The sequence below is a fragment of the Littorina saxatilis genome, linkage group LG1 (assembly GCF_037325665.1).
Source record: "Littorina saxatilis isolate snail1 linkage group LG1, US_GU_Lsax_2.0, whole genome shotgun sequence".
Lineage (NCBI taxonomy): Eukaryota > Metazoa > Mollusca > Gastropoda > Littorinimorpha > Littorinidae > Littorina > Littorina saxatilis.
The window spans coordinates 41928034-41940211 of NC_090245.1; the positions used below are offsets into that span (position 1 = coordinate 41928034).

At 41.7% G+C, this 12178-nt stretch overlaps 1 protein-coding gene across 2 annotated transcripts in view; it reads left to right on the forward strand.

Annotated features, from left to right (window-relative positions):
- The window catches only part of LOC138969963 (metallophosphoesterase 1-like), an 11080-nt gene extending 580 nt beyond the window's left edge, over positions 1-10500 (forward strand). For both annotated transcript variants that reach the window (XM_070342588.1, XM_070342589.1), the window contains exons 2-10: positions 1-253; positions 625-695; positions 1112-1253; positions 3149-3335; positions 3890-3979; positions 5910-6032; positions 7656-7796; positions 8903-9011; positions 10004-10500. The exon at positions 1-253 is cut by the window's left edge. In XM_070342588.1, the coding sequence (XP_070198689.1) occupies positions 1-253; positions 625-695; positions 1112-1253; positions 3149-3335; positions 3890-3979; positions 5910-6032; positions 7656-7796; positions 8903-9011; positions 10004-10020 (1133 nt within the window). In that variant the 3' untranslated portion in view covers positions 10021-10500. The remainder of the gene's footprint in view (positions 254-624; positions 696-1111; positions 1254-3148; positions 3336-3889; positions 3980-5909; positions 6033-7655; positions 7797-8902; positions 9012-10003) is intronic.
- The last annotated feature ends 1678 nt before the right edge of the window (positions 10501-12178 follow it).

The window sequence follows — 12178 nt, forward strand, 5'->3', positions numbered from 1 at the left end:
ATCGTCGTTTCAACCTCAAGATGACAGGATTCCGTGGCCGCTTGGCGCTTGCTGGAATCCTGGTGCTTCTGTTGCTGCTGTACTGCGAATTCCTGCACTACTTCGTTGTGCTGCTGCAGTGCACGTGGCCCAGGCTGCAGGCCTCTGGGACGGTAGGCCTGGGTTCGGATCCAGAAGACTTGAAGGTGATGTTTTTGGCGGACACTCACCTGCTTGGATTCAGAGAGGGGAACTGGTTTGACAAACTGAGAAGGTGTGTACTAGTTAGATGCAGGAAATTGGCTTTTCTGCATTGTCCGTTATTTCATCACTGTAAGTGTACATTCTTTAAGTCTCACAGAGCTTTTTGTGATGAGTAAAGTTTGCTTCTGAACTGTACCCTAAAGCAAGTAATTGAAGTGCATGTATCCCTGCACACATATTATGCCATGCACACTCACACCACGCATGCAACTGTGCACAAACACACACCACTCTCTTCCTTTAGTATAGCAGTGTCAGTGCATTAGCAGAACTGCTACTCCAATGGACTTCTTCACTGGACATTGTTATTAAGTTATCCTGTTGTGTTGGTCTTGGTTGGTGTCAGGTAGTTTAACATTAACATTGCTGTTTGTGTTGCAGAGAGTGGCAGATGAAGAGAGCTTTCCAAACCAGCATGCTGCTACATCACCCTGATGTTGTGTTTGTTTTAGGTAAGAAGAACACATTTTAGTTGTGGTTGTGCTGTAGCTCAATCAACTTGCTTCTTATAAATATAATAATTTACAATTACACCTACAGGTAGTAAAATGTGAATAATTTTTTCATTTTTTGTATTATTTTATTTTATTTTAGCATAATGAAAAAGTTTGGTATAGTTTTTACTTGTGGACATATTTGGACACTATCAGCGTTCATGCAACAACAACAAAAGACAAGGAATGAAGGATTTGCAATATTTACATAGCTCCTGTCCGCTCCTAGCTAATGTGGCTGGCCAATAATGTCATGTGGGAAAGTTTGACTCATTAAAAGCAAGAGTATTCACTCTTTGAGTTTGACAACCCATACAAACCCGACAGAGTTATTTCTGAACATCATTTATACATTTTTGCGGTGAATGTTGCAGGGGATCTGCTGGATGAAGGCAAGTGGTGCAATGATGAGGAGTTTCAGTATCACGTGCAGCGCTTCAACAGCATGTTCACTGTCCCCGCCAGTACACAGCGACATCTCTTGGTCGGCAATCATGATGTCGGTTATCACTACATGTCAGTTGTGTTTTTACTGGTTCTGTTTTTTTCTTTTTCTTTATTCTTTTTTATTATTACGTAGTACATGTATAACAATTCTTGAAGTCAGATTTTCTTGCTTGTTTTTGTTTTTCAATTTTTTATAAATTCCCCTCTGTTGTTTTATTGAGATTCTTTGGTACCCTTTTATTCTGGTGTTTTGGTGTTTCTGTTGTTGTCGTTCTTGTTACATCTGTAGCTTTGGAAGCAGGGTTCCTTACTTTGGTATTTTTTCTTTTTCAGAGTATTGTTTGTATATTTATTGCATGCGTACAGGTGATGCATGTGAAATATTGTGTATCACGAAACCGATTGAAATTGGTGTAAGTAACTAAATTTATTTGTTGTGTATGGTCAATATTCAGTAGTGGCATTAAAAGCAATGGGCAGCCAAGTTTGACACCACTAAAGGGATTGAAATTAGTGTTAATAACTTCATTTCTTTGTTGTAATTGCATACATCTATACAAGGCTGTCGTCAGCAAGACTGAGACTGGTCTTTTTTGCACAGAATCAAATGACGACATTTATAACAAATGACGTCATTATCAAGATTGGTACACAACGTATTATTGTGCATAATTTCTTTGTGATCCGTTGTGTTTTCGTAAAGATACAGTGTATTTAGTCATGTAAGCGAGAGACACTGGCCTAAAAAATGGCGGCAAAAAGCACATTTTCAGAGAAGGATTTTCGATCCTACATCAAAATAGGAACGGCACTTGGTAAAACGGCCGGTGACATACTTGAAGAGCTGAGAACTGTAAGCCCAGGCACAGCACCATCTCGCGCGACAGTTTTTCGGTGGGCAAAGCATTTCTCAACAGGGAAAACGTCTGTGGAAGATGCAAGGGGAAAAGTGAAGAAACCACCTGTAACCGACAATAAAATTGTGTCCCATGTGCAACGGTTAGTTGATGAAGATCCCCGAGTGAGCAGTCATTTTATCGCCGAAACACTGGACATTTCGTCGTCGTCTGTCTTGAGAGTTTTAAAACACAAACTTGGATACACAAAGGTGTGCGCGCGATGGGTACCACATTTCCTCACTGAAGAGAACAAGAGGTGTAGGGTTACGTTTGCCCAACGGCTACTCAAGATATACGACGGATGTGATCAAAAACGCTTGGATGAGATCGTGACTGGAGACGAAACTTGGGTGTACTTCTTTGAGCCAAAAAGAAAAGCTCAAAACAAAGCATGGATAAAAAAAGGTGCCAATGCCCCTCGGATCGTGCGAAAAAGTCGCTCCGGCAGGAAGGTTTTATACACAATATTTTATAACACAAAGGGCGTCATTTTTCAAAAACCACGCGAAAAAGGCAGAAGCATCACTGGGGTGTACTACAAGGAAAAAGTTCTTGCTGGCATCGTTCGTTACTACAAGAGAGCCCGACCAACTACAGGATTGAAAGGGATCAAATTACTTCATGATAACGCACCTGCTCACAAATCCAAGGTGGTGAAAGAGTACCTGGAGGAAGAAAACTTTGAAACTTTGCCACATCCTCCCTACTCTCCTGATCTTGCACCCTGTGACTTTTTTTTGTTTCCTCATCTGAAAAGACAATTGGCAGGGCGTCGATTTGACAGTCGATCAGCCCTCGGATCGGCTGTTTTCCAGTGTCTGAACCAGGTGCCAAAAAACGACTTCAAACGGTCATTTCTTGACTGGGTCCAACGACTTAAACTGTGTGTAGCCGCTAAGGGAGAATACTTCGAGGGTTTGAAATAAAAAACAACTGCATCATCTAAAGATTTCCCGGTTTTTGAGACCAGTCTCAGTCTTGGTGACGACAACCTTGTATATATGAGGAATTTTAAAATTGAGTTGAATTAGTAATACCTCTAACCTAAAACAATTTTCCACACAGGATGACTGGGCATAAGCAGCAGAGGTTTGAGGAAGCGTTTGGATCACGCTCAGCGGCACTGCTCAGTATCCGAGGCGTCCAGTTTGTGGTGCTCAACTCCATGGCCATGGAGGGAGATGGGTGTCATTTTTGCCAAGAGGCCGAAAGGGGACTGAAAAAAATATCACGACAGCTCCAATGTGCCAAGGTAGCGTATTTGGGGGCATACAAGGTGAATTAGCTGGGACAAAATAGTCTTTTAGTCACACAGAATTTGACGCATACACCCACATACAGGCTAGCTAACAGAAAAATCTCGAACTTGCTACCTCTCAGGGTTTAGCCTGGGAGAAAAAGGGAATGGGACATTTGTCTCATTCAACCAAATTCCGATGGGACATAGTCGAAGGCAAGAAGCCCCAAAGAGGCATGTACGCGTTTTGACCAAAGATGCAAAAGGGTGCAATATGGTGCCATCTGAGAATTAGTCGTTATATCCTTTTATCTATGTGTGGGTGTGTGTGTGTGTTTAACCCGATGTAAAGTGTACATTTGGTGGTGCAGTGGTACGTAATCTCAATGCGCCCTTTGACGCACTGAAGGGAATTGTGATGGGACATTTTCAGATTGAATGCGCCAATGGCGCAGGGCGCATTAGTAAATGAAACTCTGCCTCTTATTGACACATTTGTCTACATCAGACTTTTGTTTTTGCACTGTTTCCCAGTTTTGCACACCTATATATGCAGTGTGTGTGTGCAGGAAAAAGCTGGACCAAAACCTCCACGTGAAGAGTGCCAAGCTTATGATTTTCAGGATTCATTCCGCTACAGTCGACCTGTTTTATTGCAGGTGAGTACAAGCGCTCATGTTTTTGTTCTGGTGTTTGTGTGTGTGCTTGTTTGTGTGTGTGTGTGAGAGAGAGAGAGTAAGCAAATGTGTGTGAGAATGACCACCTGTCTGTGACAATTGACAATATTTCAAAGTCTCAACAATTTGGATGCACCATGTTTGCTATCATAATAAGCTAGAGCAAAACCTTTCCAGCAGACATGTTCAACTTCAAAGCTTACCATCTTGTTATGACACACCCATTCCCCTGAGCAGATGCATTTTGTAGAACACCATCATGAACATACTTTGGCATGAAATTATGGCAACAAAGTTTAACATGGGCAGGCTAAATTACTATTCTGATAGATCCAAAAAATTCCTTGCGCGTTTGTAAACTACAAGACAGACAATATACTTCAAAACAGGCAAATCAATGTCTGAACATTTAGTTGCCAAAGTTGGTATTGGTATCATATCGTTCTGTGAGGTTACCTTCATGGAACTTTGGTCTGCTTTTTCACTGGGGAAAGCGCCCTGCCTATTCAGTACGGTGCTACATGTATGTACCTATTTTTTTGTTGGTCCTGCATGTGTAAAAATCCAAAAACATTTTTTTTTATTCATGTTTCTATGCCCTGAGACTTACGCTGATTACTTGGGATCTTTATTGTGCGCACACGGGGATGTTCGGACACCAATGAGAGTCCGCAGAAATTTGACTCTCGGAAATAAATCCCTTGCCGAACATATATAGGGGTCAAACCCACGCCGATGGCAACAACCGGTTTCAAGCAAGCGGCGCTACCGAATAAGCTATCTCTCCGCTGCAACAGGTGTGAATTTGTTTGATGAACTCGTGTGTTGATACATGAGCCTGGAAGGCTTTGCTTCTTGCTTGTTATTGCAGACCTGTTTACCAGTACGATTTGGGCGTATTTTGTACGCCAAATTATTATCAGTACGCAAATACGCGACACACGCACAAAATACGCATAAGAAAAAGTCTAGAATACGTTTTCCGGTGTTGGTGTGCTGATTACGGGATGGTACAACTGATACTGGTTTCGGTCGAAGGGAGATAACCATGACAGCGAGTCTTCAGCTGTGGAAACCTTGTTCAGTTGTAGGCACGTGCGATCGTCTGGACAATCGTGGGAAAATGAAGCGGTAAAATGTGCCAGTTTCGGATGACTGTACCAAGTCTAAACAGCAGAAGCACCAGATTTTCTTGGAGAAATATAAGAAAGAGCCAGGAATTGTGGAGTCTACTATGGGAAAAAGTCATGCACACTGCAAGTATTGTAACTCAGATTTCTCCGTTGCCCATGCTAGGAAATATGACATCGAACGACACTGCAGTTCCAAAACTCACATGGACAAGGTTGCTGCAAAGAAATCCGCTGAAAGCTGCCAAGGAATTATGAAGTTCATTCCCGCAAAGCAAATCCTGCCAGAAGAAAAGGCTGTAGTCCGTGCTGAAGCAATGTTTTCTGAGATGATTGTAACAATGAACTTGCCACTGTCAACCGCAGATGTTATTTCACGAACTTCATCTTTTCATTAATTATCAATCTGCTTGGAAGACACTGGTTATAATGTTATAAACTGACAGGTAAATAAAATTGTTTTATCCCTGTTGTATCGGAAGGAGTTAAATTCTGAAGATGTTCACAAGACATGCTATTCTTACACAAACACGTTTGCACCCACGCGTACGTTTTCCCTAGCCCATATGGCTTTGCTTGCAAAGTACACCAACTTTTTGAAAAATACACTCAACTTTTTGAAAAAGTACTCTTGCCTCAGGTTTAGGGTAAACAGGTCTGTTATTGTTTTCGTAACTTATGTGTTAGACTGCATTTAATTATTCATCTTCCTGTGCGTATGTCTGTGTTTTGCATGTGTGCATGTCAAAATCTTCAGAGCAGTGTTTTTTCTTCTTTTTCAGCATTTTCCACTATTCCGCCAGTCAGACGCTGACTGCAACACAGAAGACGCCGCTCCACCATCCGAAAAGTCTCAGCGGTTCCAGCCCAGATACGACTGTCTCTCTAAAGAGTCTAGTCAACAAGTGAGTACAAACTGCTTATATCAGATATGCTGAGAGTGGTTAAATTAAAAGTAATGTCCCGTTTGTGTAAGAGATTGTGTGCACCGCCACAAGTCTGTCTTGGTGTTTCACATGATAAGAGCACCTTTTCACTTGGACACATACCCAAGATCAACGGCCTGACTGCTTTCTGTGAGGCCAAAACAAACAAAGAGAAAAAGCAAAAACAAACCTTCTCTACACAGAAAGCAGTTATGCTGTTGTTTTTTACATGTATCCAAGTGAAAGGATGCCCTTATTCCACACTCAAATACACACACACACACACACAAGCACGCACGCACACACACACACAAGCACGCACGCACGCACGCACTCATGCACACACACACACACACACACACACACACCACACACACAAGCATGCATGCACGCACACACACACACACATACACACAAGCATGCATGCACACAAGCACGCACGCATGCACACACACACACACACACAAGCACGCACGCACACACACACACACACACACACACACACACACACACACACAAGCAAGCACGCACACACACACACAAGCATGCACACGCACACACGCACACATTAATAATAATGCCCACTGTGATTTCAGACCAGTGGGTATAAGGGGGTGGGGGGGGGGGGGTGGTGGAGGTGGAGGGATGAGGGTGTTGTTGTTAGAAATAAACAAACACCCAACACAAACACCCAACACAAACACCAACACCAAACACAACACAGAGCCTGGACAGATCTGTGGCGGTAAATAAGATCCTGTCTACACAGGCAGGACGGTATCTTGATGAGTCAGGTGAGAGTGTGCTGTTTATGTGATTTAAGACAAATGTGACAAGTTAGCTCAGTCTTCATCAAGGGAAAGCAAAAGAACTATGGAGTGATGAGCAAGGAAGTTTCTACAATTTCTAGCAAAATGCATTACTACAGGAGTCTAGCGCATGGGTCAGTTTGACAAGCAAAAGGAAATAAGGAGAGGCCTGAGTTTTCAAGCCCTGAGACTTGGCTCCCTGGACCAGTTTTTCTATCACAACTTACATGGTTGTATTTTAACAGTGTTCTCAGCCTCGGAGAACTGTTGGACCTTGATTGAAAATATGTAGGTATATGTCAATATGTCCTGGCTTTGTCCGCTAAGTAGGAAGATTGATGGTCAGAAGACCATGCAAGACCATCAGAGGGTCGACGGACCAGGGTCAGACCAATGCATCAGATCAAAACAGTGTGCGTTACTGGCCGAAGTCCATGGCCTGGGAGCAACACTGCATTACAGCTATGATTATTAGTATGTGGTGGGAGAGGGAGAATGTAGGGCGAAAATGAGAGGCCATCTAGTTTTGCTATTTTAACAGCTGTTTAAATTACTGGAACCTTGTCCTGTGATTCATTCTCACACCCATCGTCCCATTCCCCCACATACAACTTTTTTGTTTTGCTGTTGTTTTTATGTATTTTTAATTGTGTTTTTGTGTGTGTGTGTGTGCGTGTGTGTTTTTTAAAAAATATGTTTATGTTGATATGGCTTGTTAAGCTAAAGACATTAAACCATCAAAGCAAAGCAAAGCAGTGGAGAAGTAACCCATCTAGTTTTGCAATGTTTACAGCTGTTCAAACTGATAGAACCTCGTCTGGTGATTGATGCTCACACCCATCACGGCTGCTACCGTCTCCATGACAACGGGGTACCAGAGTGGACAGTGGCCTCCTTCAGCTGGCGCAACAAGAAAAATCCATCTTTTTTAATGGTGAGAGAATTTATTTGCAGATTTCTTCAACAATAGCTTCCCTCCTGTGTGAACGATCACGTTGTTATTAATATTTTCTCTGTAATATTAAATCAAGTTTCCCAACTCATGTTACACTACTTCTTCTTCTTCTGTGTTCATGGCCTGCAACTCCTATCTACACTTGTGTTTTGCAGGAGTGGGTTTTTACATTCATGACTGTGCCCCTCCCCCCCGCCCCCTACATTTTGGCATCCATACTCCGTTTTATAACCACTGTAAATGTACCCCCATTTTAAAACGACCTCCCCTGATTTTCTCAGATTTTGAGGGGTCTTAAAAGGGGGGTCCCACTGTACAACAGGCTGTCTTCTAAGACCGTGGATGACATGTACACTAAGCTGGAGGTGTTGTACACTGAGGAATGTGTTTCATTTCAAGGCGTAATTTAGTGTCATCTCTGTTTCTCTGTGGTCAGTAATGTTTCTCTGCATAATGTCTTTGTCACACTTTTTTTTTTTTTTTTTTTTTTTTTACACTTAAAGGTACTGAACTTGTCAAATCCAGGTGCACGGAGCCCCTGGGGCTTTTAGTCATACCTCAGGCAGCTATCCGTTAGAAGAACTACCAAGTTTCATTGACTTGCACCCAAAGAGTCAAGAACTGCGATTTTTTTACGAATTAATTTCGTACTCGGACCCGGCTGGTCTTGACCTATTTTTGGATCTAAATTTAGATCAGGTAGATCACCACATCATGCACAAAAAGACACGTCACTAGCAAACTATGTCAGACGTCATCATGAGTTTGTGTAAAACAAAATGGAGGCCGGAATCACTCAGTTGAATCGAACTCCGACCAAACACCACGTAATAACTAGGTTAATTTATGCACTCGCGTGAACAAGAAACTGTCGAGCTTCACAGATGTCGTCGTTGGGTAGTTTTGGGTTTGTTTTACTACCATAGGAGGATTTTTGAACTGTAAATGCACTCAGCTGCAACAAAAACGCAAAACGAAGGCTGTGAGCTGCACTGTGCCTTTAATGATGATGAAATATAGAAGATTTATAACAGATTTTACTTTTGATTTGCCTTTTGTTTTTCAACTATTCCAATTTTTTCCAGGCGCGGATCTCAGCAAAAGATCACAAGGTGTCCTTATGTCAGATGCCAGACGAAAGAACAGTCATATGGATCTACATCACAGGGGCTATTGTCATTCTTCTCTGGCTGTGTATGTCTTTTCGCACAAACAAATGGGGAAAGATTAGCTGACGCAAGGAACATAAATAGTTCAATCCAATATTTCTCGAAAGTCAAATAGTCATTCCGTTTTATACTGCATAATATGATATTGGACTTGAAACTATAGCTGTGACAATAGAAACAACAAATTATGTTGTCTTGTCTAAAAGAAGAACTGCTTTTAGATGGAGGAGCAAGGGGGGGCTATTCTAGGATAATAAAACGTAAATAAACAAAGGGAATGCATTATAGAAATGAAACATAATCGAAGTTGACCTGGGTCACAGTGAATACAAGGGTTAGCAATAAAATGATATGATATGATATAATATGATTAAGGTCAGACAAGGCAAGAAAATGAGATTAGAATGGATTGTTTGTTAAAAAGCAGGACCACAACTTTCAACATCTTGCAGGGAGGTCTGTAAAAAATTAAAAAATTAAAATAAAAGGGTGGTGGTGAAAGGATGGTGGGTGGTGAGGGAAGGTGTAAGGGAAAGAAAATTCAAAGGTTGGTAGATGAATCCAATGTACCAATGCACGCACACACACATACTGATACACACACATGTACGCATACATGAACACATCTAGCAAACACACAAACACACACACGCACAGCGTTTCTTGTATAGAATATAGTCAATGTTTGTAAAGATTTTAGTCAAGCAGTATTTAAGAAATGTTAAGTCCTTTGTACTGGAAACTTGCATTCTCCCAGTAAGGTAATATATTGTACTACGTCGCAAGCCCCTGGAGCAATTTTTTGATTAGTGCTTTTGGGAACAAGAAACAATTAACAAGTGGCTCTATCCCATCTCCCCCCCTTTCCCCGTCGTGATATAACCTTCGTGGTTGAAAACGACGTTAAACACCAAATAAAGAAAGAAAGAAACACACGCACAAATAAGAGTGGAGCAGCGGGGAGATGAAGCGTTGAATGAATGACATTCACTGCAGATGTTAATTCCATCGGGGCAGGTGGTGCCAATGGATGAGATGATGTGGGACTCCCTAAGTTTGGGCTCAAAGGAGTCACCACGCACTTGCCACAGAGCCATGACTCTGACATCATCAAGGGAATGATTTGCAGCGGTGAAATGAAGAGACACTGGTCTTTGGTGGGAATGATGAATGTCAGCCATATGTATATCTGGTGACAAGAGAGGCGGATGATTGCGGAGACAACGTTGTGGCTTTGACAGTCAAACGTTCTCTTGATTGTGAAGGAGCCACGAGGGCCTTGGAGGCAGGTGTCTGATTGGAGGAAAAGACAAGATTTGCAATTGTGTTTTGAACAAGGAAATGTTCCAGGGACAGTTGGGTTGGTGGGACTTCGAAGATGAGAGCTCACCAAGAGGTCCCGAATATTGCGGTCTTTTCTCAACGCGCAAAGTGTTTTTTCGACAAAGATGGACCCAACTGTTTCACTTCCTTGAAGGATTGTGCCAGTGTAAACCATATTTGCGATGATGATACAGCTCAGGACAAATTCTGCTAACAGCAAACACCATGTCTTGTTCGTGTATTTTTAAAGGTATGAGAGCTGAGATTAAAGATAATAAAAAAAAAACTGTGGGTTTTGTCTTTTTCGTTCATGTATGGGAGTTTTAACATGCAACTGGTGACGGGTAGATAACCTTGTTTATCAAACATTCCCTGTGCATTGCCCAACATGACAATTGGGTTTTAAGAAAGAGGGCATTCGCAGCTTACTTTCATTCTCTGCATCCAGTCAGTTCAAGACCATTGTGGAGTACTTATATAGTGACTGTCAGTGAAAGTAAAATTGAGTGAGTGTGTGCTTGCGTACATGTGTGTGTACATTATGTGTGTGAGATCAGAATCTGCAGTCAAAATATTTGAAAAATAACATCATTCCTGACTTGAATAATAAATTAAAGACATATGTGACCCTTTTCTTGGAATCAGTCTTAACTTGCAACCCGCACAGTGAGCTACACACGAATAACAGTGCAGGGGGTCAACCTGGGTCATATTGAGATTTGGTGTGCAATGAAGTCTTCAAACATTTATCTATCGTTTGGTATCGGTTTTTTTAATCAAAGGTGATTGTAAGTGGGTGAAATAATTAATTATAGTTAATTATAGTTATCAATTATGATCATAAACACGCCCAAATCGACCCATCTTTGAGCAAACAGAAATACCCTTAACCCTTGTGGAACCCCTACATATCGCCTATATTATGTACAGAACCGGCTGCGCTTGGCCTTTCGCGGGCTGTGCTTTCCGTATGTGTATGACACACGCTGAGCGAGCCAGCCTCAGAAAACGTGACGTAAACAATCGTTTGATTCTAACCAATTAGGAGCGAGGATCTATACTTTGATATATACATTTGTAGCGAGACTTTGATATATACATTTGTAGCCATTTCTAACCACATTATATGTCTTCTTCTTCTTCTTCTTCTACGTTCCCGGCCATAACATTATATGTCAAATTCAAAGTATTGGATACTTTTTAGCCATTGTGTGACGTTCGCTCCTGTATGTTTGTTTGTTTTTTGTTTTTTTAGGGTGGGGGGGGGGGGGTGCACAATCACTTAAAATCAACACATCATTACATTTATGGATTAAAATGTGCAGAGATGCATCCCCAAACTTTTGGCAAAAAATCAAGATCTAAGACCATGTTGCTAAGGAGAAAGTGTGGGAGTAGTGTACTCAATCTTCTAAGTCTGTTTTCTCAGAAAGGCTCGCGATGGAGGTGTTGACTCCAAACCGCCATAACTTCTACAATTTTTGAGTTACAACAATCATTCTGGTATCAAAATAATCAGCAAAGATTGTAGTTTTTGGAAATGTAATAATCTCAAAACCTTCAAAATCTACCTTAAGACTGATTTGGTGGTGCGGGGTCACATATTTGACCTGTACAAACACACACACCCACGTAACTGTCATTAATCTATTGCCTCTGTTACGATCAAGACATCAATTAATAACAGCTTAAACATGGGAGACAACTGCGTTACCCTGAGATCATCTTTTCAAAATGGTTTCCTCCCCTGGATTAGGCAGCCACCACGATGGAACACTGAGTCCCAATCCAAAATCCCGGACAACCAACACAGCCACCATAGACTACCACCCCAACCCCACCCTTTCTCCTGTGTCATACCGTGCTGCG